Source organism: Schistocerca cancellata, chromosome 3, assembly GCF_023864275.1.
Source record: "Schistocerca cancellata isolate TAMUIC-IGC-003103 chromosome 3, iqSchCanc2.1, whole genome shotgun sequence".
Classification (NCBI taxonomy): Eukaryota; Metazoa; Arthropoda; class Insecta; order Orthoptera; family Acrididae; genus Schistocerca; species Schistocerca cancellata.
In genome coordinates this window covers 720,089,196-720,116,649 of record NC_064628.1, presented here as the reverse complement: position 1 = coordinate 720,116,649, position 27,454 = coordinate 720,089,196, and the positions used below count along the sequence as shown (strand labels likewise).

Below are 27,454 nucleotides of genomic sequence, written 5' to 3'. Positions count from 1 at the left end.
TAATAAAAAAATTTCCAATACTTTATTATTTTTAATTCCAAAACACAATGTACTTTGTGGATAGCCCTCGTATATTGACTTTGTAAAGGGGCATCCTCCTCTAACACTACTTTTCCTCAACAATAGTAGTCAATACGAGTAATATGTTTTGAATTTTGGACAGGCCAATATTATATCAGCTGTTTTACTGAAAAGTTTCATATAATTTATACACAATGTGATATATTTCCAAGCTAAAATTTATGAACAGAAATTACTTTATTTTTGTTGTTACAATCAATATGTAGTTGCTCTGAATGTACAGTTTTTTTTGAAACATTTGAAATTAGGAATTATTTGGCATACTTGAAATTTCTATTATTGGTTACACCATCTAGTATGGTTTATTATGTTTATTTCTGGATTCATTTATGAAACAATAATTGAAACTAATATAAATTCATTTGTCAAGAAAATTTGTAAACCCTTTGGAATATTGTTATTATAGCATAGTGAAATAGTGGTAAGAATGCCTGTGATGTGTTTGGACATGTTTTTGTATTTTGGGTGAACAATTTAATTTCGGCTTTGTCAATGTGAAAATTCAAAAGACTGTGCTACACAAAAATGTGGCAAAATAAATTGATGTAATAATAAAAATTCTGCAATGACAATCTTCAAAATTATTTAGATCATTTGAACCATGAGAACCTAAAATGTGAGAATTTCAGCTTCAAGGATGAGACCCCTAGACAAGAACAACTGGAGCCATCTCTAAAAGTCTTCAAATAAGACTTTGCACATTGGTGAGCAGTAGCAGCAACTAGGAAGGAGAGTGTAATAACAGCTTTGAATGTCAATGATCTCCTCAGTATGGACACTTTAACAAAAGCCACACATCACTATCTCCTACAATCACATAGCACAATCTCTGCATCGACTATTACTTTGGATGCTGTAATTGACTGCTACAATGCATTATATTCATAGAAGTATCTCAGTGTACCACTACGTGTGTCTGTCTTGCAACAGAATTGGTGTTGCATGCTAACGGCACTGGTAGGTATTTTTTTAAAAATTAATAAAATGGTAGTTTCAGGCAGAAACCACTTGTACTCAAAGGGTTTATTTAAGTAATTATTGTGGCTGTATTCTATAGAAAGATGTCCAAAAGGGTTGTGGTGTAGACAATAATAACATAAATAACGAGTAGTGTGGAAAACATTTCCATGGAGATGGGTTTGAATCAACAGCAGTAACAATAAAGATAGGCCAGCTCAGGTTAATAATATTTGAGCATTATAAGTAACTGGACAGTGATGATTAATTCTGTCATTACAACTTTGGGATAAAATCTCTGGCTGGGAAAAAAGCTATAAAATTAGGAGACCTGAATATAAGCTATTTAAGCTAAAATATAAATTACATTAGGTATTCTGTCTTATTATAATGCTACAACTATACCCAAATAATGTTCTCACCAATAAAAATAACATCCACCTCACAGATTTACATTGACCATGTTACATATTTAAAGAAAGAAATTAGAGTTAGAACTATTGAAAACCATCTCTCTAATCACACACCTCCACTCATCCAGATTAATACAGATCATGGAACAATGTCACATGGTGACTTACTTGTAAAAGAACAATTGACCATAATGAAAGTAAGAAAGTCCCTTCACACAAATTGGTAGCAGGTATATGAAACATTTAATACCAATGAAAAGTGTAGGCATTTGTTTGAAATATTGGGCCAGAATTTGAATCAGACATGTAAAATGGTAAAACTTTTAAGAGAATCAGAAAATTCGAAGAGTTTTAAAATGCTTACGAACATGGTTAAGTTAAATGAAAACATGAAGGAGCTATGTATTCTATACAGAGAGAAAAAACTGCAGTGCTTTCTAGCAAAGTACAGAACTTGCAGAAAATTATACAGGAGAAGCACTAGTGAATCCAAAAGCACAGTCTTAGGCTGCTTGGATAACCATCTGAAGATAACCAGAGAGCACCAAAACTAATAATTTCCATTTGAAATGTTATGTGCTTTGTGAGGATAGTAAACTATTTGAGAAAGAAATCCAGTAATGTCATAGTAGTGTGTACATAAGTAAGTAGTTGGTGGGCCCACACACAATGGCAAGGGGCAGTGTACAACATGACATACCAGCCAATAGCCTCCCTCAGCTGCATCTGTTGCATGCACTTTGTGGTACAAATAGAAAATTTAGCACCAATTTTCATGTCAGCTAAGGTATGATGAGAGTCATCATCATCATCATCATCATCATCATCATCATCAGGATTTCCTTCCAGCAAGCCTGGTATAGCTTTTCCATCTCCACTACATCCCATGTTACTTCTATCCTCTTGAGATCTTCCTTAATCTGGTCTGTCCATCTCTTTCTAGGTCGCTCAATTGGTCTTCTTCCTGGTACCTCCATCTCCAAATACTGGCGTGGAGTTCGAGTTGGGTGCATTCACTTCACATGACCGAACCACTTCAATCTCAAAGCACCTATTCTCTCCTCTGTAGTCAATGTCACCTGCAGGTCTCTCCTTACATAATCATTCCAGACTCCGTCTCAACTAGTTTTTTGTAGAGCTGACCTAAGGAACTTCATTTCACATGCTTGTGTTTGACTCTCTTGTCTCTTATTTATGACACATGTATGACACAGGCCTTTAGACTATACATCATGATTGGCAGGAGATAATTTTTATACATGGTTTGTTTGGCTCTTTGATGGACTTCCTTGTCCCAGATTAGATTTTGTACTTGTGGAAGAAGCTAGATCCTTTTGTTATTCTATTTAAGACTTCTAGTTTGGAACTTCCATCGCATGATGAGATGCTACCCAGATAATTGAAGCTTTTTACACATTCAACCTTCTCCCCCTCTAGTACGATGTCATAAGGTGTGGGTGTCCTGCTCATCTTCATTGTCACTGTCTTGTTCCTACTCACAGTTAACTTGATTTTTTAAATGTTTATGTTCCAGTAATCTAGTCTCCTCTGAACCTCCTTTTCCGTCTCTCCCCAAATGGCGATGTCATCAACAAACGAACGCATTGAGATCTTCATTTTCTTCTTCCTTCATTTCTTTCATGACTGTGTCTATAAGTGTAATGAGGAGTAAAGTGGAGAGCAAACTGCCTTGCTGAACACCTCTCTTTGTCTTAAACCATTTTGATCTTCCACCTCCTATTTATACACTGCTCTCACAACCATTGTACAGCATCTGGACTTCTTTGATTAATGAATGAGGAACATTATTTTATACCTTGGTACACTGTCATATGCTTTTTCCAAATCCACAAACACCACTATCGAGTCCTTTCTGTTTTCCCAGTATTTATCCATTAACTGACGCAGAGAGGAAATGAGATCAACTGTCCCCCTATTATTTCTGAACCCATGCTGTTGTTCCTCTAATTATTGTTCTAGAATTTTCTGCAATCTTTTTTCTATGACCTTTTCCAGTATCTTAAGGCAGTGTGAGAACAGTGTGATTCCTCGGCAGTTGGTGCATTTCTTTCTACTACCTTTCTTGAACAATGAACAATGCTCTTCCTCTAATTCAATGACTTCAGTGTCACTTTCTTGTGTACCTTCCCCATTCAGTATGATTTCAAAATAATTGTTCATCTCTTCTCTGGTACCTTCCATGTCACTGATAATATTCCCAGCCTCTGTTTCAATCGCTTTTATGTCTTCTCTATCAGATCTTTTACTTTTCAATAACCCATATAGCAGCCTGCTCTAGTCTCTGGGTGAATATTCCCAGCACTCACTCTCTCTCTCTCTCTCTCTCTCTCTCTCTCTCTCTCTCTCTCTCTTTCCAAGCATTAATCGTGACATGCGGGGACTGCTGTTTTCCTACATCATCTTCATTTCTCCCTGTCATTGACATCTTCTGGTCTTAAGCCAACAACATGCATGTCTCCCCTGATGTTGTCAGTCCATCTCTTTGACAGTCTTCCTGGTGGTCTTGTTCCTCCAGGGTTGATGTGGAGCACTGTTTTTGCAACTGAGTTGTCTTGCTTTCTCATGACGTGGCTGTACCAGTGGAGATGGGCTTCCCTCACTTTGTCAGTGATCAGCATGACACCAAACCTTTGCTGGACATCTGTATTTTTTATGTGGTCACATCGCATCAGCCCCAAGGACCATCGAAGCATCTTCATCTCCACGGTGTGTAACATTTACTCCTGTTGTTTCATCATAGAGTGACACTCAGTCCCATACATTGCTGCTGGGTGTACCATGGTCTTACATACTTTTTCTTTAGACACTGAGGCATCTTTTTATGCAGAGGGCTGCAGTGACCTGTCTCCATTTGAGTACCACATCATCTGCATAAAGAAGGGTCCAGGGATGTGAAGTTTGTATGTCAGCTGTTGCTGTATCCTTGCAAAGGATGAATAGCAATGGTGAAAGGGCAGAACCCTGATGAACACCCACAGTGATATCAAATGGCAAACAAATTCCAGCAGCATCCCGAACAACACTAGGGAAATTACGATACAAAAGTTGCACCCAGCTTACATACTCTTCAGGGATGCCATGGCAGTGAAGAGCTTGCCAGATAAAATCATGTAGGATATGATCGAAAGCCTTTTCTAGGTCTAGAAGTGCCATGTGAACATTCTTCTGTCTCTGTGTTTTTCCGGCAAAAGGCGCACGGCACAGATAGCATCAATAGTGCTGCAACCCTTAACAAATACACACTGGTTTGGTGTTGCAGAGACATTACTTCTGAGTCTGCAAGCAAGTACCCGTTCAAAGATCTTTAAAGTATGACAGAGGAGTCGAAGAGGGCGATAAGTAGATCAAATCGTTCACGTCTCCTTTTCCCTTCCAGATTGGAACTGTTATGCTAGTTGTCCATGCTTGTGGAAGATGTTTTTCAATGATGATTCGAGTGTAGAGTGAGGCAAGGAATTCTGAAGCAGGCTTTCCGAGCATTTTCCAGATTTCCACTGGTAGGTCATTTGGGCCAGTTGCTTTTTCATTTTTCATCTTGATAATGGCAAGCATTAATTGAGGGGACAGGTCCTAAGGTAACATCAGGACTAGTAATTGGTGGACGCGTAAACTCTATGTTGCTGATGTTATGAAAGTAGTCTGTCCAACATTGGAGAATAGATTGTTTACCTTTTAGCAGTTTGGCATTGGCTCCCTTGATGTGCATGATGTGCACAATGTCCTAAATTGAACGGTGATGTGACTTAGCAAGACGGCAGATGATGTTTTCTCCTGATGGTGTGTCAAGTTGTTCTCCTTTCCTTTTTTCACAATTCTCTTTGCTTGGAGTTTCTTTTGTCAGTATTCCTTTTCCAGTGTTGTCACTTGGTGTTCATCTTTTGGTACCAGCCCCTGGTTCTGTTTTATTTTTTCAAACTCCATGTTTTCCTTTGCCATATTACGTTTTTTAATTGCATCTTTTACTCTATTCTTCCACCAACTGGTTTCTTTGTCTTTCACTTTACCCTTTGTTTTGCTGCATATCTGCACAGCACTCTTAACTACTGATGTTTTAAATAGGTTCCACTCTTCCTCTACACTACCCCTTTCAGTTTTTGGCAATTTTTGTGGTACTAGATTTTGGAAACTTTTCTTATTTTCTTCTTATTTCAACTTCCACTCTATAATTTTTGGCATTCTTTGTACAGCATTCAAATTTTTCATCTTATAATTTAGATCAGCCACTAATAACCCATGGTTGCTATCAAAGTGCTGGCTTGGTATGACTTTAGTGTCCCTTACTTTTCCTCCAATTAATTTGTCCATTAATATATAGTCTATAACTGTCTTAGATTTGCCATCCCAGCCATATCCAGTAATCTTATGATTATCTTGTGTCTTGAAGAATGTATTCTTCACTAAAAGATGATTCCTTACGCACAGATTTAGAATTTCTTCACCCTCAACATTTTGTCTTCCATATCCAAAAGAGCCCATCACCTCCTCATATCCATTTCTATCCATGCTAATCTGAGCATTCAGATCCCCAAATATCATAGTGTTATCTCCCCTTACTTGGTCTTCCAGGTCTTAAAGGAATTTTTTTTCCCCCTCGCTGCATCCTTGCTGAGGTGCGTACACTTTGAGTATAGTAAAGCTAATCTTTCCCAAGTTCAGTCTTGCTCTAATTATCCTTTCATTACAAAGCTCACATCTGTAACTGTGTCAATGTCTTTGTGAAACACAAACCCCACTCCATTTTTGCCTCTTTGTTGTGACCCTGCCAGTATAATTTGTACCCACCTCTCAGCAATTTAGAGGTTTTTCCCTTCCACTTGGTCTCACTCTATCCAAGGATATGAATCTTTCTCCTTTCCATAATGTCTACAATCTCTTCAGTATTTCCTATCAAGGTTATTACATTTAACGTTCCTACTCTCAGCTTGTTTTTGTCTTTTTGTTGGGTTCCAGTTTTCTGTTCTTGTTTAGTGTATCTTCTTGCATTCCTTGATTTTTATTCCGGCTGTAAAGAGCTGTCATTCATTCCAGGGGAAAAAGAAGAGCTGTCTACATTAGGTATTTTGGTGAGAGTATTTCCCCAGTTTAGTGTTCATGATGGTCAGCATAATGCAAACTTGACAAGTAACATGTTAAGAGGTGACAGAAACAGTTTTCCCAGCATATAATTTTTTCTTGGGAGGTTGGGAAGCAGAAATAGTGGCCCAGTGTAGAATTTACTTTAGATTTCCCAGTTACAAGAGCAACCAATGGCTGGAGAAGATACCCTTATGGTAATTGGGGGATAGGTGATGGGTACACATATTGCTGCTATGTTTGTATTGTTCTGGGAATTGCTATTGGATTCCATGTGACAGGGAATTTGCAATTTGATAAGGACTGCATGATGAACTGACAAAGAAAAGATTGAGGACACTACTTCAGCACAGTTCTATAAAGTTCCACATCCATCTTGACTGCAGAACAGTGTTCAAATCACCTCTGCATCTAAGAATTAGCACAATTTCCCATGAACGGCATGAAAACCACAAAAAGTCATAACGTATATTGTTTGCTAACGTCAATGTATTTCCAATCAGGCTTAGCAATGTTAAATCTGTGGTACAGTCACTGATAATCATTGCCAGAAACATGTGAGAAATCTGTATTGAATATAAAGCATGTATCGAGATTCCAGGAGGGGGCAAGCATCCTCTCTTGCCCCCTCTCCCCTTTGTGGACACCAATGCATGTTTGTGAAGACCATGGTAAAGAAGAAAGTTAATGTGAAAATTTCAGCTTAGATTCTGTCGTGACTTATGAAAATCAGTTTAAGCTAATAGCTACAATAACTACTCTACTTATTTTTATATCTGAATTTATTTGCACTTGTTAGATAGTAATCCAACAAGTATGCTTAGTTCCAAGTATGTAAAGCGTATGTCATGTTGTATGTAAATACAACAGAGAAATGAACCTGTAACCACTGGAAGACAGTGCCAAAGTTTGCAAAAAACATACGTACAATACATAAAGGTTTATTAACTGACATAAATCCACCTGATGATGAATGTTTACCCTCTGAAATGCATCATGGGAATACAAAAAAATTGTGGCTGGTTACTGTCAGTTGTAGTTTCAATTGAATAGAGCTAAGCTAGTAGAATTTAATACAGAAAAAGATAGTTCCATCTATAGAAATAATATGCAATACATCATCAACAGCAGACAGAGTACTGGGGAAAAATAGATGGATTATAGAAAACAGCCATGGATGACACATAATAATAGTGTAATTAGACAGATAAAACATCTATTGACCAAGCAGTGGCAGGAGAACACACACAAAAAGGTATTTAAATCTGCAAGCTGTCAGAGCCAACGGCTCCTCCCTCTGGCAGAAAGGGTGAAAGGGAAGGATGAGAGGTAAAGGAAAAGTACTGGTGTGGTATAGGAAATTGGGAGAGTTTGGAAAAGTCATATGAAACCCCTGGTCATGAGAGACTTACTGTTTACCAGATATATTAAAAAAAACTGCATGCACTGTCACATGAAGAGAGTTGTGTGGCTTTTTTCTCTTTTATATAGTCCCACTTTAGATCAAAGCACTGCGTACAATTTTTTTCAGTAAGTAAATTCCAATCCCATACTCCATTATGGAAATTATAAAATAGTATTGTGATTGCCCTAACCTTTTCATTGGGCTCCTTCCAGTTCACATAAATTGTGCATTTACTGGTTGTCAACCTGGTAGCTTGTTACGTACACTCTTGTTAAACACACACACACACACACACACACACACACACACACACACACACACACACACACACACACAAAATCAATCAGTAAGTAGCAATATGGAAATATAACCTCTGAAAAGCTTATGCAAAGCACTAAGTTCAAAATATTTCCCTTGTTAACCTCAGTCTTACAGTAAAAGATTTCTGGAATAATAATAATAATAATAGCTTAAAAATATACAGAAATACACAAAAAGAATTGGGGAGCAACATGCAATGCAACTAACCGTTAACTCACAATCTTCTGTCACTTGAACTGGACCACCTTTTACAATACTGCCTCCCAAGAAAATTTGTCCCACAAGCTTTGGATGAGCTGTGTCTGTAATGTCAAACTGCCGTATGTCCCCATGAAGCCAGTTACAGAAGTACAAGTAACGATCATCTAATGATATAATGATGTCAGTCACAAGACCTAAAACATTTTAATTGACATTTAATGCAATTATACATTATCTTAGAAGTATTTAAAAATTATTCATAGTAAGCAGAAAATGACCATCATTTTCATAGAAAGATAACAGACACTTTCTCATTTCACACTTTAGATAATATGGACACAATGTATTTGTGCTTTGAAAACATGCTGCTGTGTTTCAGGGCACACCTACAAAATTTAGGAAATGAAGTTACATACTTTTGCACATTTGTTGTTCATCTCACCAATTTAATATGGTAACTCTTGTGATAAGTTCAAGTTTTCTACAGAACAGCACAACTACACTATCAATGTTTTTTACAAGAAATAAGCTTTTTTTAATTCAAGACTTTTCTTTGAAGACATCTATTGTATTTATATCTTCTTTAAGTAAAAACTTAAATGTGTGAAACTTGCTTTTATACAGAAATATCTGCCATCACTAATTCCATGAACAAATGAAGTCTGAATATTGAAGCTGAGACATATTTTACTGAGATGTGGCTATCAAACAATGGAAACTCCACATTTTACACCATTCCTGCCACAATGGACCCTTCCTCTACCTTTCTGCGCCAGTTCAGAGAAGTATCCCTTTCTCTAGCTAAAACCCAGTCCCACATCCTGTTCTCAAATGCTGCCTGAACCATGAAATCCCTCCAGATGGCCTACCTGTAAGGATTCTGGTCTCTGGGATCCCACTTCTCCTTTCACAATGGCCTACACCTTTTCACATTCTGCCAATTCCTGGCCCTCACAAGCCTGGTACTGCAAAAACACATCTCCATGGCACAGGCATCCCAGAACCACCTCTGCTCCCTCTGCAGAATACTACTACTCTGCAATCCCTACTCCATACATCACATCTCAGAAATTGAATCCCTTGTTCTCCAGCACCTGGAAGAAGATTCCAGACATCACCTCCATAAGTTATCCACCTGTTGACATCCTACTGCTGCCTCAGGGCATGGCTATCCAACCCCTATCATACCTACAGTGTTCCTTCTCATCCACCCCTCATGGTAGCTAAACCCCACCTAGCTGATCTTTTAAACTTGCCCCATCCCCCAAAACTCCCTACCAAATTTCCACCAAACCCAGAACATTTCCATAACACTGTTGTTAACCTTTCCACCAAAACCTTCAGCTCCACAGAAGTTTCAGTACTACCCCAAGGCCTCACCTTTAGCCTAACACCCAAATTTAACCATGCTGGACTTGTCAGAGACCTACTACCCTTATTCTGATCCCTGCAATGGAAGCACTTCTTTGCCTCCAATCCCTCCAACCAAAACCACCTTAATTCCTAAATTGGACCCTGCCTTTTTTCCAGTTCATGTCACCATCCAACCATGATCCCCCCCTCCCACCTAACCAACTGTTCGTCACCTTCCAGGAATTCCTTGCCTCCAGCTTAGCCTCACCATTCTTCCCCAGGTCGCTTCCTCATAACACCAACCTTTCTGTCATAGAAAGAACAGCCGCACACAACCTCCAAATAAATCCTGACCTAATCATCCTACCTGCAGACAAAGGTTCCAACACAGTTGTTATGAATCGCAGTGACTACCTGGCAGAAGGCCTCTGTCAATTCTCTGACTCCTCTACCTATAACCTATGCCAGAGTAATACCATTCCAGAAGTCCAACACAAATTCCAACCCCTGATTAAAGCCTTAGGCCTTTCCAGAACATCTCCTCCAAATCCATTTCTCTTCTCATCCCTATAACACTCCACACATCCAACTTCTACTGTACATGCTCCCCAAAATCCACAAACACAACAATTCTTGACACCCCATTGTGGCTGGTTATTGTGCTCCCACTGAAATAATTTCAGCCCTCATTAACCAAAACCTCCAACCAATTGCCTGTAATCTAGCCTCCCATGTCAAAGACACCTACCACTTCCTTCACTGATACTCCACATCCCCACGTTTTTACCTCCTGGATCTCTACTTGTCACTGCTGATGCCATCTCCCTATACACCAACATCCCTCATGCCCATTGTCTTACCCATACTAAACACTACCTTCCCCAATGTCCTTCAGAATCCAAACCTACAATCTCATTCCTCATACACCTCACTAACTTTATCCTAACTCACAACTACTACTCATTTGATGGGGAAGGCATATAAACAAATCCACAGCACATCCATGGGCACCCACATGGTGCCCTCCTATGCCATCCTTTTTATGGACCTTCTAGTGGAGACCTTTGTAGCCTCCCAAACCGCCAAGCCCCAAGTCTGATTCATGTTCATTGATGATATCTTCCTGATCTGGACTCAGGGCCAAGACACCCTATCTTTGTTCCTTCAAACCATCAACAACTTATCTCTGATCCACTTCAAAAGGACTTCCTCAACCCAGCATGTCACCTTCCTATATGTTGACCTCCTCCTCTGTGACAGTTCCAACTGCACCCTTGTCCATATTAAACCCAACAACCACCAACAGTACCTGCATATTGACACAGCTGTCACACAAAAAAATCACATATAGCTTGGCCACCTGGGGATGACGAATCTGCAGTGACAAAAGCTCCCTTACTCAGTATGCTAACGGTCTCCCCAAGGCCTTCACAGACAGGCACTATTCCCCAGACCTAGTCCACAAACAGATCTCCTGTGCCATTTCCCTCATACCCCTAATCCTCCTATCACCCCTACGAACCAGCCACAAAGCAGGGTCCCCTTCATCACTCAGTACTGCTCCAGACTGGAACAACTGAACTGCATCCTTCACCAGGGCTTTGATTACCTATCCCTGAAATGAAGAATATCCTATCTGAGATACTTCCCACCCCTCCTAGTCCATCCCTATGCCATTCCCTACGCCATTCCCAATCCCAATCCCAACCCCTTGCCACGAGGATCATATTCCTGTGAAGACTCAGGTGCAAAACCTGCCCAATCCACCCACCCAGCATTTCCTATTCCATTCCTGTCAGGAAGTTTATACTACCCCCATCAGGGATTGGGCTACCTGTGAATGCAGCCATGTCATTTATCAGCTCTGCTGCAATCACTGCACAGCTTTTTATGTTGGTATGACTACCACCCAGCTGTCCACCAGGATGAACAGCCACCACCAAACTATGGCCAAGAGCAAAGTAGACCACCCTGTGGCACAACATGTAGCTGACATAACACACTTGATTTCAATGGCTGCTTCACTACCCGAGCCATCTGAATCCTTTCCTCCAGCCCTAGCTTTTGTAAACTGCACAGATTGGAGTTATTCTTACAACACATTCTCCACTTCTATAATTATCCTGGCCTCAGCCTACACTAACATAGTATCCCCACACACTCCACCTAACAGTTTCCACCCCCTCTATTCCATTCTCATCTCTCTCCCTGTTTATTTGCAGCCCTCTGCCAATGCATCCACCCATCTTTGCCCACTCCTCTCCTATTTTGCTCCTTTTTCCCCACCTCCCTGCTCCACAACCTCCTGACACAGCACCTGTTGGCAACATAGTCCCTGCACACTCTACCAGACAGTGTCCATCTGTTTCCCCAACCATACACTACTATCCCCCCTTCCTTTTCCCTGCCCCTTCCTGATTGCCATTTGCCTCTCACTTGATAGTTGCATTAAGGCCCGAGAAACTGGAGTTGGCAGTTGTGTGTGCATGGAGGGAGAGAGAGAGAGAGAGAGAGAGAGAGAGAGAGAGAGAGAGAGAGTGTGTGTGTGTGTGTGTGTGTGTGTGTGTGTGTGTGTGTGTCACCCCTCTTCTTGAGAAAGAAACTATTAGTTCAGTTAGCAAGGTAAAGTGTGATTTTTTACAAGTGTCCATCAATAGTACTACACTTTTTGTCACCTGAAGTTATGTATTGGTCAATAATTCCATCTTCTAATTTATTAAAACTTATCTATACTCATTTCTGCAATGCCTAATGCAGTTTCAGTTATCCATGATTTGAACATCAGTAGCAACTACCTCATTGCTTCCCTGTTTCCTGTAATTATACAATGATGAGCAATTGGTGCATACATCATTCTCCATCTTCATCATTTCAAATGCTGGGCATGTGCCTCATGTAATATCTACATTTAGTCTTCCTTGACCTCCTGCCTTAAGGTTCATATCTCAAGATTTTGAAACATGACCTTTTACATGTTGGTGTCAGTGTTATATGCATTTTATGCAGACATACAAATATTTCCAACATTTATATACCACTGTGATGCAGTTCCATATGGTGGAAGTTGCAAAAGTCCAAAAGTCTTACAATCACAAATGCTTGTGACCAATATGCTTGTGAAAGCTAATTTTATCAGTTTATTTTATAGACCTGCAGGATTAATTCAACCAGATAATTTACATGTAGCCATATGCTCTATTTCTTGGTGTGCAAAGTACGTAATACCTCTCTTCATACATTACATACTTAACTAATAACTATGAAGTACCTATTGTCACTTTTCTATGGCACCATCAACTCCTGGCACAAGCTACATAAGAAATTCCTGCATAATCTTGAACTTAAAATGCAAACAAATAAAAATAAAAAAAGGGAAAATCTGGATTTAACATCCTGCCAACAGCAATGTCATCAGAAACTGTGCACAGGGAATTAGTGTGATTGTTTACTGATGGGGAAGGAAATTGACAATGTCCTTTTCAAAGGAGCCATTCTTGCATAGTAAAAGCATCTTTTTGAATGACTAGGCAAAGAGTCAAACATTGCTCCTCCCAAAAGCTCATTCAGTGCCTTAACTTGTGGAGCACTTATCAAAAACCTACCGTATTTACTCGAATCTAAGCCGCACTTTTTTTCCGGTTTTTGTAATCCAAAAAACCGCCTGCGGCTTAGAATCGAGTGCAAAGCAAGCGGAAGTTCTGAAAAATGTTGGTAGGTGCCGCCACAACTAACTTCTGCCATCGAATATATGTAGCGCTACACGGGCATGCTTTGTAGACACAAAGATAAATACTGGCGCCAAAACCTCTGCGTCAGTAAATAAATTAAAAAAAATGTGGAAGACGAGCTTTTTTCTCCGCCCCGAGTTTCGACCACTGCATTTTCATACATTACTCAATGAAGTAAATACAAATTCCGTATTGTTCATCTTCGAATGTAGCAGAATTTCAATGTAATACGAAAATCCGACTGGCAAGACTGTGTGGGATGTTTGTCAATATGGCGAACTCTACGTTCTGAATTTTTCCCTACATGTGAGAAGAGATGGTTGCTAATAGAAACCTGATGAAATGTGAATCACATGCAGCATTCTCTTCACCATAAGAATAATACGAATATAAACATTTTGCCATGTATTCTTTCGTGTTTGCTGCTATCTCATTTAAATCCTGTCTGCCTAATAAACTACGAAACTAGAGTGGGACAACAGCAAACGCGGAAGAATATACGTATCGTTTCATGTTTATATTCGTATTATTCTTATGCCTAATAGTGATACAGTCAGAAATGAAGCACGGCAACTGACTAGATTTTTAAATCTAAGATGACTAATTTCTGTGCAGAATTTGATGTACTAAAGAAGCGGCCGCAAAGATTTTCAAACGGAGAAAAATTTTCGCCTAACTCTCATTCAGAACTATGTTCTATCATACGCAGTCTATTATTTGGTTCTTGTTGATCATTATCAAAGAAAGCAGCAGTGTAAGTAACAACAAATAGCAGTCTCTTGCCGTTGTTTCGGTTATTTGTTTGTTTCGGTTTGTTTTAATTGTAAGCGGCAGTAGCGCGCACAAAAGCAAGCCATGCCGCGAGCGGCGACAGGCCGTAAACACGCACTATCAGAATGCGACAAACAATGCATGACACAGTACAGTAATGCAGTTTCAGCTTAGAGTGACGTAAACACCTATAACAAAGAAAACGGCACTTATCAGCTCAAAGCAAAATAAGCAATCGATTCAAACCAGACGAAGCACGTGAAAAAGGAAGGGTACCCGTATAAATACGGACGGAGCGCCTGATGCATAGCAATGGCTACCTGGTAAAGCTTAACTGCTAAGCTTACGACTCGAACCAAACTACTGTAGCTGCATCGTCATTCATTCGACCTAAATTGTGTCTCATATTAGAATGTACCAACTTTGTTTCGATTTGGAGGTGCGGCCTAAAACTTTTTTCTCCCCTTAAATTTCGAGTCTCAGATTTCAGGTGCGGCTTAGATTCGAGAATTTTTTTTTCCTTTATTTCGAGTCTAATTTTTCAAGTGCGGCTTAGATTCGAGTGCGGCTTAGATTCGAGTAAATACGGTAAGCCTTTTCAATATGATTGAAGCATTTTCTCACAATAATTGTGTAGAATCTCTTCACCAACACTTCCCCTCTCTTCCCTGTGAAGGGACCAAATCCCTGTTGCCTGTTCTCCTCTTACTTTCATCAATCTTTCTATTGAAACTCTTCCCTTCCATCTAAATATCTGTATTTTTCATATTTCTCCTCTCCCCCTGCTCCCCAAAGAGCGTTTTCACTAAATTTTATGAAGATAATTTAAAGGATAACAGGCACAAGAGGCATGAAGGCTTGCCAGGTGATGTAAATAAATAAAAAAAAAACATGACCATCACACAATTACTTATTAACACAATTGCAACTAAGTTTTGAAGCATGTAGAATTAGCTGATATTAATTGCAACAGGTGACAAATTGGGTGCCAGGATAGGTACTTGTTGCAGCCCATGGAAGCAATAACTTACATCCATCAGGTGCATAACCACAACAACAATTTTATGCCATAAATGTTTAAATCACGCATTAATTGTACAGAGTATCTGGGCTACAGGTATACAAAAACATTTGTTAATATTTCAAAACTTATTAAGGCTTATAACTTTAATTGTCCAACATTGTGCACAAAAGCTCAAAGATTTTTATAAATGTTGATACATTTCAATGTGGGCACCATTTGTAGCTCAATAGATATCGAAATGGTATTCCAATTATTGCAACTTATGAATAAGTATGACAGGTGATATGGCCTCTACTGTGGCATAGACCCATTGTCCCAGTTCTAACAAATCTCAAAACTTTGTTCTGTATACAATGTTCTAGATAAACCCCCATACACTGAAATTCAGTGAAGTCTGATAGGGAGGCTGAGGGGTCAGGCAATGGAACTCCCCTTGATTCAATGCTCAGGAAATGTCTCATGGAGAAATGCCTTAAAATCCCAATGATAGTCAGATGGGGCACCATCCATCTGGAAAATGACATTGGAAGCATCTGGTGAATTGCTTAATTCAGCAGCATATTGGGAATAAGAAATGGACTAATCACACTATGTTTATGTAATGCCAACCACACATTAACATGTAATTACAATTTACATCATAATCACTTTTCTGCAGTGATCCTCAAGCTTAATGTAATGCAAAAGTTGGACACTGTAAGTTTGCAACCAGAGACATTTGTGTACATTGTTGTGCATCCTCAAATGGAAGATAGCTAGTTCCCTACTAGCTTATCAAATGGATTTATCTGGGCTTCTAGTGAATGATTCACACACACACACACACACACACACACACACACACACACACACACACACATTCCACAGTCTCTTCATTCACATGCATTTTAGGATTTTTCCAGCATTTGAAATCAAACTTCCCATTCCTCTAAGAGTTCTGTCCCACTGATAAATGAATTTACAAATGGAAGGATCCACATTCCATTCTCTTCTTGCTCACTACTGAACACATGTTACAGATTTTAACTCTGCTAACCATAGCACACACTGCACCTTTCACTGGGGTGTCCTCACGTCGACTGTCAGGAGTATGTCTGCCTGCTGCACAGTAAAAATTTGTGCATATGCACCATATGGTTCAGCACTGTTTATGAAATGATGAGGATCATGTCTTGGAGAGTGTATATTAAGTGGGTATTTGCCCAGCAAAATAAAATGTCAAGTTCTTTTTTTATAAGCATTTGTTTGTGTATATATCTAGTCCACACACCCAAATCAAACGAACAGGGGTACTCACCAGGCATTACTGGCATTTGCCACCCTGACACTTTTTTGCTGGGTACACTGATAACCTTTTCAGCTGCCCAAGTACCATCAACCTTTTTGATAAATCTGTAAAAATAAAATGTCTGTATGTTCAGTCTTCCTCTGACATCATTAAAAGCTTACATAAATAAATAAGACAAATGCAAAATAGGCTGCTAACTTCTATTTTATAGAAGGTATTAAATCATTGTAAATAAGAAATAATACACAGATCAGAATAAATATGAGGCCTGTCTAAAAAGTATCTGACCTTTGATTTTCCCATGCAAAATAGAGATGATAGTGTGGCGCCACTGCATACAGTAAAGGAAGAGACCTTTATGCACATGAGTGAATTTTGTCCCCGCCTTCCAATGCGTCAGTCACTGCCTGTCAGTTGCTGAGTGAGGTGTTGCACAACATGTTCATCGGATTATCAATTCTCTCAAGGTGACTGAGCATGTTGAGCAAAGATACTGCATCACATTTTGTTAAAACTTGGTGATTCTCAAAGATTCCTAAGATTCAGCAGTTGTTTGGAGAAGATGTGATGGGTGAAACACAAATTAAGGAGTGGTTCAACCGATTCAAAAACAGCCGCACATCAGCGGAGAATGACCAGCGTTCTGGCAGGCCCTAAACTGCTCAGAGTGCAGCTGTTGTTGAGAGGCTGCAAAATTCGGTGATGGCAGATCATCATTTGATCATGCAGGAGATTGCCCAAGAGGCTGGAGTGAGTAAAGATTCTGCAAACGCAATTTTGTGTCATGATTTGAACTTGCACCAAGCGGCTGCAAAATTCATGCCCAAGTTGTTGCCGAAACAAAAAGACCTCTGTTTCTATGTTGCACAGGACCTTCTGGACACCACCAACACTGATCCTGGGTTTCTGATCACTGTGATAACTGGATGTGAGTCATGGGTGTACAGGTATGACCCAGAAACAAAAAGACAATCGTTGCAATGGAAACATCCCACATCTCCAAGGCTGAAGAAAGTGTGGCAGATGTGAAGCACAATCAAGGTGATGATGACTGTCTTCTTTGATGTCTGTGGAATTGTGCATCATCAGTACGCACTAGAAGGACAAACAGTGACAAAGGAGTACTATCAAGTTGTTCTCTGGTGACTGTGATGCAGTTTGGCACAAAAGACCAGACATGTGGACGGTGCAAAACAGTCAACTGCATCACAACAACGCCCCCGCACATTCATCCCACTTGGTACAAAATTTCTTGGCCAAATATGGAATTACAGCCGTTCGCCAACCTCCCTACTCTCCAGGCATGGCTCCTTGCGACTTCTGGTTGTTTCCAAAATTGAAGACGCCACTGAAAGAACCCCATTTTGAGAGTACAGAAGAGATAATATGGAACATGACAACGGAGCTGAACACCAGTCCAAAAGAAGACTTCCAGAGGTGTTTCTGCCAGTAGAAGGATCAGTGGGCTAAGTGTGTGCAAGCACAAGGGGCCTACTTTGAAGGGGATTAGGGTCCCAACGCTGTCGGGTATTTGAAATATTTTTTCTGGCCCAAGGTCAGATACTTTTTAGACAGGCCTCGTATATAACTAAGAAAATGCATACCGGAAAATTGTTGAGCCAAGAGCACAGCCAACATATCCAGTACGGCTGCGTGGGTTATGCAAGAAACGCACTTCTAGTGGTGCAATTCCCTCCTCTCCGAGATCAATACTCTGAATCTTCTTGTGTGTGCTCCACGAAAAAAAATTTAAATGACGTCCATAAACAGCTGATGACAACAGAGAAATGCTTATTTGATTTCCACAAAATGGCTTTATCTACATGTTTTTGTCTACAGACACAAAATTATCACAATAGATTAAACATTACAATGACACAGTAATGAGTTCCAAAACTTTTGGAGTCTAAATAGAATCAATATGTAACCAGCCAAGATACATATATGCTGTTGAATGTTATGATGATCAAGGGAGCACTCAGAGAGTGACAGGGGATGTTTGATTGTGGTATATCAATAAATTGCTATTAATTTCACTAAACATTTGATGCAAGTTTATTAAAATATTGCTGTACAGTTCAGACACTCGTTAGCTAAAATATATATAAACAACTGCATAATTGTATGAAATGTTATCTATAGAAGCAAAATTCAACACTTTATCAAGATTTACAACATTATGAACTGAATCACTAGGAAAACATTAACTTTTTAGTTTTCTAATAACAGTGTACAAGTATGATCTCTTGATGCTGCTCTACTCTGGCAAGCTGCTTCATCCAAGAGCTGCATCAAACTAGTCCTCAGACTGAACATTACAACAAATGAGTATGGTTTATAATTATTGTGAAGTCAGCAAAAATAGCTTAACTTGATTTAATTTCTGTAGAACCGATAATAATAAGGAACTGAATACCAATCAACAAGAATATCCTTCTCCCAATTCTTACCAAGGCCAGGCTGTTTCAGCTTGCATGCTCATGCTCACCCAGTGGCATCTGGGTTGGCACAAGCACAGGGGTGGGCAATCTAGCAACCAGGTTGTAGAGTAGTCAGCTAGTTAGTGAGATGTTCCCTAACTTATTTAAATGATTCTTTTATCAAAATGATGTGGACTGAGTCAGTTTATCAGATATGTATACACAAATAGTATTATCATTAATGAACACATTTTTTAGTCCTACTTGTGTTATTACTTTTGAAAACAATTTTTTATAAGTTACTAGTTTTTAAATCGAAATTCATCCATGGACCAGAAGAAGATGTCTAGGATAAATAATTTCAGGGTAGATTTCAAACTTGTTTTGCTACCTTTCAGGCATTTTATATTATTGGGCAAGCGATCAAAACTATTTACTGCAGCTTACTGAACTCTATTCTGAGCCACTGGCAGCTTTTATAATTGGTAGTGAAGGATTTTTTTCCTTCTAGTGTTGTAGGTATGGCCAACACCATTTTTCTCGAATTGTAATGTATTATTTACATAGATGTCATCAGCAGATATGTGTATTGTGACAGCACAGTTAAAATGTGTAGCTGCTTGGAGAGGTACGAACATTAAAGCCTGTGGCTGAACACCATGTACTATTTGTTGTGGCGTAGCAAGACAGCCACACCACTCGGAGGTAGCCGAAAGGCACGCTAACTAATGCAGACGGGCGTGAAGTCTGAAACAGGATAACTATTGAATGGTAGCAAGAAAAGTACGTAGTTGCTTTATACTTAACTTTTATTCTCTGATGAATACAGCGTTCTTCTTGAGACATTTATACTATAACTCTCAAAGTAGGTAAGGCTAATGGCGCCTTGCTAGGTCGTAGTCATGTGCTTAGCTGAAGGCTATTCTAACTGTCTCTCGGCAAATGAGAGGAAGGCCTCGTACGTCTAGTCGCTAGCAATGTCGTCCGTACAACTGGGGCGAGTGCTAGTCCGTCTTTCTAGACCTGCCATGTGGTGGCGCTAGGTCTGCAAGTACTGATGGCGGCGACACGCGGGTCCGACATGTACTAATGGACCGCGGCCGATTTAAGCTACCACCTAGCAAGTGTGGTGTCTGGCGGTGACACCACACTATTCTTAGATTGCTTACTTTTGTGCACACAATACATTCTTTCTAAGTGGTGAGCTACCCAAGAAATTATTCTTTAAGACATTACTGAGTGGAAATACGAAAAATATGTCAAGACGTTACTTCATTTATTTCCAAGACTAACAATTATGTGAAGGGTAAAAGTAGCTAACTTAACTGTTTGAGAATCTCAGTAATATTCTGTTTCCAGCTGATGTTTCATCAATATGAACACCTAAAGATTTGGAACATCAACCCCATTTACTGACTCCTTTTCACATGCTATATCAATTGTTGATATTCAGTACAGACTGAATATAGTGTGTTTTCTCAAAATTTAGGGAGACCATTTTCAGAGAGCCACTTACTAATTCTTTGAAAAACATCATTAAAAATGTCTTCTGTGGCTTTCACTTCAATAGGATTTATTATAACACATGCATCTTTTGCAAAAAGTATAAATTGTGTTTGTTAAATGTGAAGTGGAAGGTCATTCACATATGTAAGGACTAGGACTAGACCCAGAACTGAACCATTTGAGACTCCTTTTGTAATTTCTGCCCAGACACAAAAATTTTCTAACCTTACAACATTGTTTTAATTGTTCAGCACAATTTTTGCATTCATCTTTTAATTAAAACCAGTTGTGTGTAAAGCCATCAATTCCATAAAACTTGAGTTTTTCTGAAAGTGTAACATGATCTACACAGTCAAATACATTGGAAATATCACAAACTGTTGTTATTTTATTACTTAATGCTTGTAATATTTGAAGAGTGAATGAATAAGTAGCATTCTCTTGAGTAACCCTCCTGGAGTCCAAAGTGTGATATGTTAAGTAAATCATTTTACTTAAATGTGAGGCTACTGTCGAGTGCATTACTTTTTCTAATATTTTGGAAAAAGATGTCAGTATGGAAAGTGGATGCTGCTTATTTTAGTTTTTCTTGTCAGCTTTCTTATGAAGCAGTCCAACAATTGCTCACTTTAATTTGTCTGGAAAAATTCCATGTGCATTATGCATATCACTAAGGACATTGCTTATTAAGTTAGAACAACTTTGAGAAATCTCTTTGTAACACCATCAACACCATGTGGGCTCCTGTTTCTTAGAATTATATTCATTTTAGTAAAGGATATTGGTGCTACTCCTAGTTACATGAACTTTTGCAGAATGAAATTTTTAATATATTCCTTTGCTTCTTCAACTGAACTATTTATTATTATTTTTGTTGCTTCCTTTAGAAAGTAATCATTAAAAGTACTTGGAACTGGTGAATTCACACTCAACAATCATTTAGTTTAATTGATATGGTATCCTGTGAGATGGCTGACTGTCCTGCCTCCCCGTTGACAACATCCCACATACTTTTAATGTTGTTATTTAGATCATTAATTTATTTTAGGGTATACATACTTTAATGACATATTTTAATGACTTTCCAAAAATATTACAGTGTTTTTTATAGTATGTGACCATATTTCACCAGCCAAGCACAGGCAGCCAGGTGCGGTCAAGCCGGCCACACAAACACAGAACACATGCAGGTGGGGCATCTGGAAGGTAGCCAATACTACCCGATCTTGCTTGTTGGAGTCCTGGGAGATGATCAATAGCACTGTCACCTCATGGGAATGCATCAGAACAGCCTCATTAAGGGAGTTATCAGCTGGCTCTTTGACAATTATTACTTAAACTAAGGATGCTAAAAAATATGAAATCAATTAATCAATCCAAAGAGTGAGTGACCTGCCCCTCTTTCTTGAACTAATTCCTCTTTCCTTCCTAAGAACATAACTATCAGTTCAATAGCTATGAATAGTTTTTGCTACTTTTAATTGTATCAGCAGTACAGAAATTTCACATCCTGAAGTTAACTACTGGCAAGCCATTTTATCTTTCCGTAATTTTATGCTACTATATATGCAATCAGTGTGGAACAAATATCTGCTGGTTTCATTTTAGTTTTTTCACAAAGAAATTACATCATAGAACAGGACAGAAAAGAAAAACCACACTTTTCAAACTATGGGAGAGTGGTAATGCTACAAGCTCCAATTCTACAGAAAGCTGAAAAGTTTATTTCACTGCCACAGCAGTAAGATAACACTTACAAAATAAATATGTTGATGTTTATTTGACAGGCATTCTATTTTCTTTCCAAATGGTTCTGCACCCCTTCTTTTTGTATCTATTACTGGGATAAGATTACTGCGGTCTTTGAAAACCTCATTTAACAAAAACAATATTTTTGACAAGTTATTCACTTCCAGAAGTGAAACACTGGAAGTTTTGAACAATATGTTCATTTTAGAGCAACTTCATGTCACCAGTAGGTAATTCTATATCACCATCAAGACCTCAACTAAACTCCTGTTAGATGCTACTATAACCATAAACACATGATCATGTCCACATCAACACACTCCAGATAAAAAATAGTCACATGCTGCCCTATGTCCAGCACGGGTAAGATGTTTGCAATGATGCTCCCAAAGTCAACCCCATCATTCATTTTTTAAATGTAGGTGTTATTATCAATAGTTCTCTATTTATAACATTAATGCATTGTGATATGAAGAGTAGTTTTCTTTACCAGCTTACCTGGATTCATTCCATCCTCGGGTTTGAATCCATACTTGAATGCTTTCGGTGATGCCCATTCTGATGAGACTAGTACATCATGGAATGGCTGATACCAGTAATCATAACCAAAGGGCGTTTCATCCTCCTTATTAGCCCACAGTTCTGGAAATAAAGTAAAATTAGTTGAATTTACCATCAGCTCTTACTGACTGTTTTATTACAGATGCTTGTACATGAAAGGGCACTTGTTGTGCAATCAAATGAGTAATCTGTCTAACATAAATGTGTATTGGCAAATGATAACATGGAGGCATGAATTGAGAGTGGGTGACAGGACAGAGGAAAGAGGGTGGATGTAGTGGGTTAGTGGAGACTGAGGCCAGGAGGATTATGGGACTAAAGGATATGTTGCAAGGATAGCTTCCATCTATGTAGTTCAGACAAGGATTCAGATGGCACAGGTTGTGAAGCAGCCATTGAATCTGAGCATGTTTTATTCACCAGAGTGCTGCTAGTGGTTAGTCAACTCTGGTCTCGGCGACTGTTCATCAGTAGCCAATACATTCTTGTGAAAAGATGGCTGGTGGTCATGCCCATATAAACTACTATGTAGAAATTTCAGTAGAGCTGGTATATGACATGAGTGTTTTCACAGATTCCTTTGATAGGGAAGGCTAAGCCTATGATGGGACTAGAGTTGTATGTGCTCGATATAGAGGGTGAGAGGAGGTGGGGGGTGGGTTGAACAGAGTACATCTTGCAAACAAATCTTCCATGTGATATGACACTTCTGGCAAGGGGATGGGACTGGGAGTGGCATAGAGATGGAGCAGGATATTGTGTAGGATGAGTGGACAGTCAAATACAACTTAAATGCCCTGGCTCACAACATGGTTTAGCTGCTGCAGTTTAAGATGATACTGGGTGATGAGGGGGATGGGGGGGGCAGGGGGGTGCTTCTCGTTAACTGGTTCCTGGGGGGTGGTGGGAGGTGTAACGTTACTAATGTGGTTGTAGACTGAAGTACCTTGGTGACACATAATGATATGAAGTCTCATATCCTGAAAATAGTTTAATTGGTGGTCTTCCAGTTCAATAACAGATGCAACACCATGTACTTAAAGTTGAATCATTCGCATATGGCACATTTATTTTGCTTGAATCTCATTTGAGTGATGGCCAGTTTGCCTCCACTTCTGTTTATCTTTCACAAATACCTGGTTAGCACATACACTTTATGATCATTATCAGTGGAAACATATTCTGTTAACAGTTTTGTAACAAACTTAATATTTTTGTATATAAACACTCACTTATATGCAAGTATGCTTTGTCACTATATTGTCATGAGGAATGAATTACTTATACTATTCTCTGTCACATAATTATGTTTCATGTGTAATGCTGTTCTAATCTGTGGGGTGTATCATCTTTTCTTCTTCAACTCCAACACTCCGAATTTTCTATTTCATATCTTACTTCTCATCAGAGTACAAAGCTATTCTTCCCCCTGTCCACATACATATATCTCTATTGCTGAGATCATTCTAATTTACCATGTCAACACTTGTCATTGTTGACTAAAGCCTATTTTATAGGAGAATCTGGGAAACGAGCTAGTGTGTGTGTATATATATATATATATATATATATATATATATATATATATATATATAGAAGGGAACATTCCACCAAGGAAAAATATATCTAAAAACAAAGATGATGTGACTTACCAAATGAAAGTGCTGGCAGGTCGACAGACACACAAACGAACACAAACACACACACACACAAAATTCAAGCTTTCGCAACAAACTGTTGCCTCATCAGGAAAGAGGGAAGGAGAGGGAAAGACGGAAGGATGTGGGTTTTAAGGGAGAGGGTAAGGAGTCATTCCAGTCCCGGGAGCGGAAAGACTTATCTTAGGGGGAAAAAAGAACGGTACACACTCGCACACAGACACACATATCCATCCATACATATACAGACACAAGCAGACATATTTGGTCTTTAAATATGTCTGCTTGTGTCTGTATATGTATGGATGGATGTGTGTGTCTGTGTGCGAGTGTGTACCCGTCCTTTTTTCCCCCTAAGATAAGTCTTTCCGCTCCCGGGACTGGAATGACTCCTTACCCTCTCCCTTAAAACCCACATCCTTCCGTCTTTCCCTCTCCTTCCCTCTTTCCTGATGAGGCAACAGTTTGTTGCGAAAGCTTGAATTTTGTGTGTGTGTGTTTGTGTTCGTTTGTGTGTCTGTCGACCTGCCAGCACTTTCATTTGGTAAGTCACATCATCTTTGTTTATATATATATATGTGTGTGTGTGTGTGTGTGTGTGTGTGTGTGTGTGTGTGTGTGTGTGTGTGTGTGTGTGTGTGTGTGTCAGCGTGCACGCGCAAGTGTATACCTGCCCTTTTTCCCCCCCTATGGTAAGTCTTTCCGCTCCCGGGATTGGAATGACTCCTTACCCTCTCCCTTAAAACCCACATCCTTTCATCTTTCCCTCTCCTTCTCCTTCCCTCTTTCCTGATGAAGCAACCGTAGGTTGCAAAAGCTTGATATTTGTGTGTGTGTGTTTTTGTGTTTTTTATTCTGTCTATCTACCAGTGCTTTCCCGTTTGGTAAGCCACAGCATCTATTCCATGTGGAATATATTTAAAAAACAAAGATGCTGTAACTTACCAAATGAGAAAGCACTGGTTGATAAGACAATAAAAAACACACACAAATTTCAAGCTTTTGCAACCCAAGGTTGCTTCATCACGAAAGAGGGAAGGAGAGGGAAAGATGAAAGGATGTGGGTTCACACACACACACACACACACACACACACACACACACGTAAATGCAAAATGTAAAATGTAAATGCAAAGAGGTTTGCAATTATAATAAATTTCACAAGGACGAGTACAATTTATTGTCGGATTCTGAACGGGTGGGCAAATTGACTGTTCTTAAGAAGAGCGATCTGACAACACTAGATGAATTTGATGCAAGTTGCTGTTGTCGCGAGAGATCTGCGACTTTCTTTCATGATGTCTCTCATCTTACTGATTTAACCTTTTATGGAGCACTGATTTCAATTTTTCAGGATGACAACATTGATAGCCCAGTGGTACGTGCAAGTTATAAGATTGCGCTTAATATAGTGAGAGCTGGAAAACCTTTTGCTGAAGGTGAGTTTATAAAGGAGTGCATCAATGACGCTGCTGATTTACTCTGCCCACAGTTTCGAGCTATCACTCTTTCTCATTGTATAAGTGCCATGGCAGGTGATGTTTACCGTCAATTAAGGAGTGCAGTACAGGAGTTAATTGCATTTTCCATCGCACTTGACGAGTCCACAAATATTTCAGACACTGCACAATTAGTGATCTATGTCTGTGGCGTGGACACTGCTCTGCACATAACACAGGATTTCTTAGATATGATAAGTTTAAAAAGCACGACTACCGGCGCGGACATCCTAAAAGCCATTGAAGAAGCTGCCGATTTAACTGGCTTAAACTGGGAACGTTTAGTGTCAGTGACAACAGAGAGAGCACCTGCAATGAAAGGGGAACAAATGGGATTTGTTGGATTACTAAGAAAAAAGCTACAGTGTACAGAAGAATCATTGTACAGCATCCACTGCATTTTGTACCAAGAAGTACTCTGTACAAAAGCAGCAAAACTGGGGGACATCATGCAAGTGATTATTCGCGCACTTAATTATTTGAGATCCCATGGGCTTACACTTAGACAGTTTCACACATATTTAGCTGAAATTGGGGAAGAGTCGGTGACATACCATAACACAGTGAAGTCCACTGGCCTAGCTGCAGTAATGTACTCAAAAGATTTTTTGAGCTGAGAATACCTATAAATTAGTTTTTAAAGCACAAAGGAAGGTACGACCCCAAGTTAGAAGATTCAGAGTGGGTTGCCAATCTTGCATTTTTAGTGGACATTACCGGACACATGAATGCATTGAACACAAGTTTGCAAGGAGAAAATCAGATAATTTGTGAAGCTTGAGCTGTGGGAACGACAGCTCTTGTCAGGGAACGCAGTGCATTTCCCTACTCTGTCTACTGTGTGAGAACAGAACTGCAAAGAGTATGTTTCCAAACTTAGTGCATTGAAAGAGGAATTTCTCAAGCAATTTGGGGATATATCATATTTATCCCAAGCTTCTGAATGGTTCTCGAGACCATTTGCTGTTTCTGTAGACGACATTCATCCCAATTTGCAAATGGAATTATTAGAGCTACAGTGTAATTCTCATCTGGGAGACAAGTTCCTTTTGGCAAGACATGTAGTAGACTTTTATCATGACTTTCCACAGCAAGAGTTTCCTTGTCTTCATCGTGAAGCCGTGAAGATAATATCAATGTTTGATTCGACGTACGTTTGTGAGAGATTTTTTTCTGTTATAAAAATTAATAAGTCTCGGTTAAGAGCAAACATCAGTGACGAAAATTTAACTGTTTGCATTTGTCTGTAGGTAGAAATTTTGTTCCAGACATTAAACATATTGTAAACTCCACCTGTGATAATTAATTAAAACATATCGTAGGTAATAGGTACTCTTTCAAACCATGATTTCTTTCAAGCACTCCTACTAACTTTATTCCTTCATTCAATAAAGCAAGCTAGGAAACAAAATGCATTACAGAGGA

At 39.2% G+C, this 27,454-nt stretch overlaps 1 protein-coding gene across 1 annotated transcript in view; it reads right to left on the bottom strand.

Annotated features, from left to right (window-relative positions):
- Positions 1-27,454, bottom strand: part of LOC126175736 (methanethiol oxidase-like) — a 130,998-nt gene that overhangs the window by 10,349 nt on the left and 93,195 nt on the right. Inside the window, exons 5-8 of the mRNA XM_049922687.1 lie at positions 22,810-22,953; positions 18,241-18,406; positions 16,646-16,740; positions 8,479-8,666 (exon numbers count right to left, since the gene is read on the bottom strand). Of these exons, the coding sequence (XP_049778644.1) occupies positions 8,479-8,666; positions 16,646-16,740; positions 18,241-18,406; positions 22,810-22,953 (593 nt within the window). The remainder of the gene's footprint in view (positions 1-8,478; positions 8,667-16,645; positions 16,741-18,240; positions 18,407-22,809; positions 22,954-27,454) is intronic.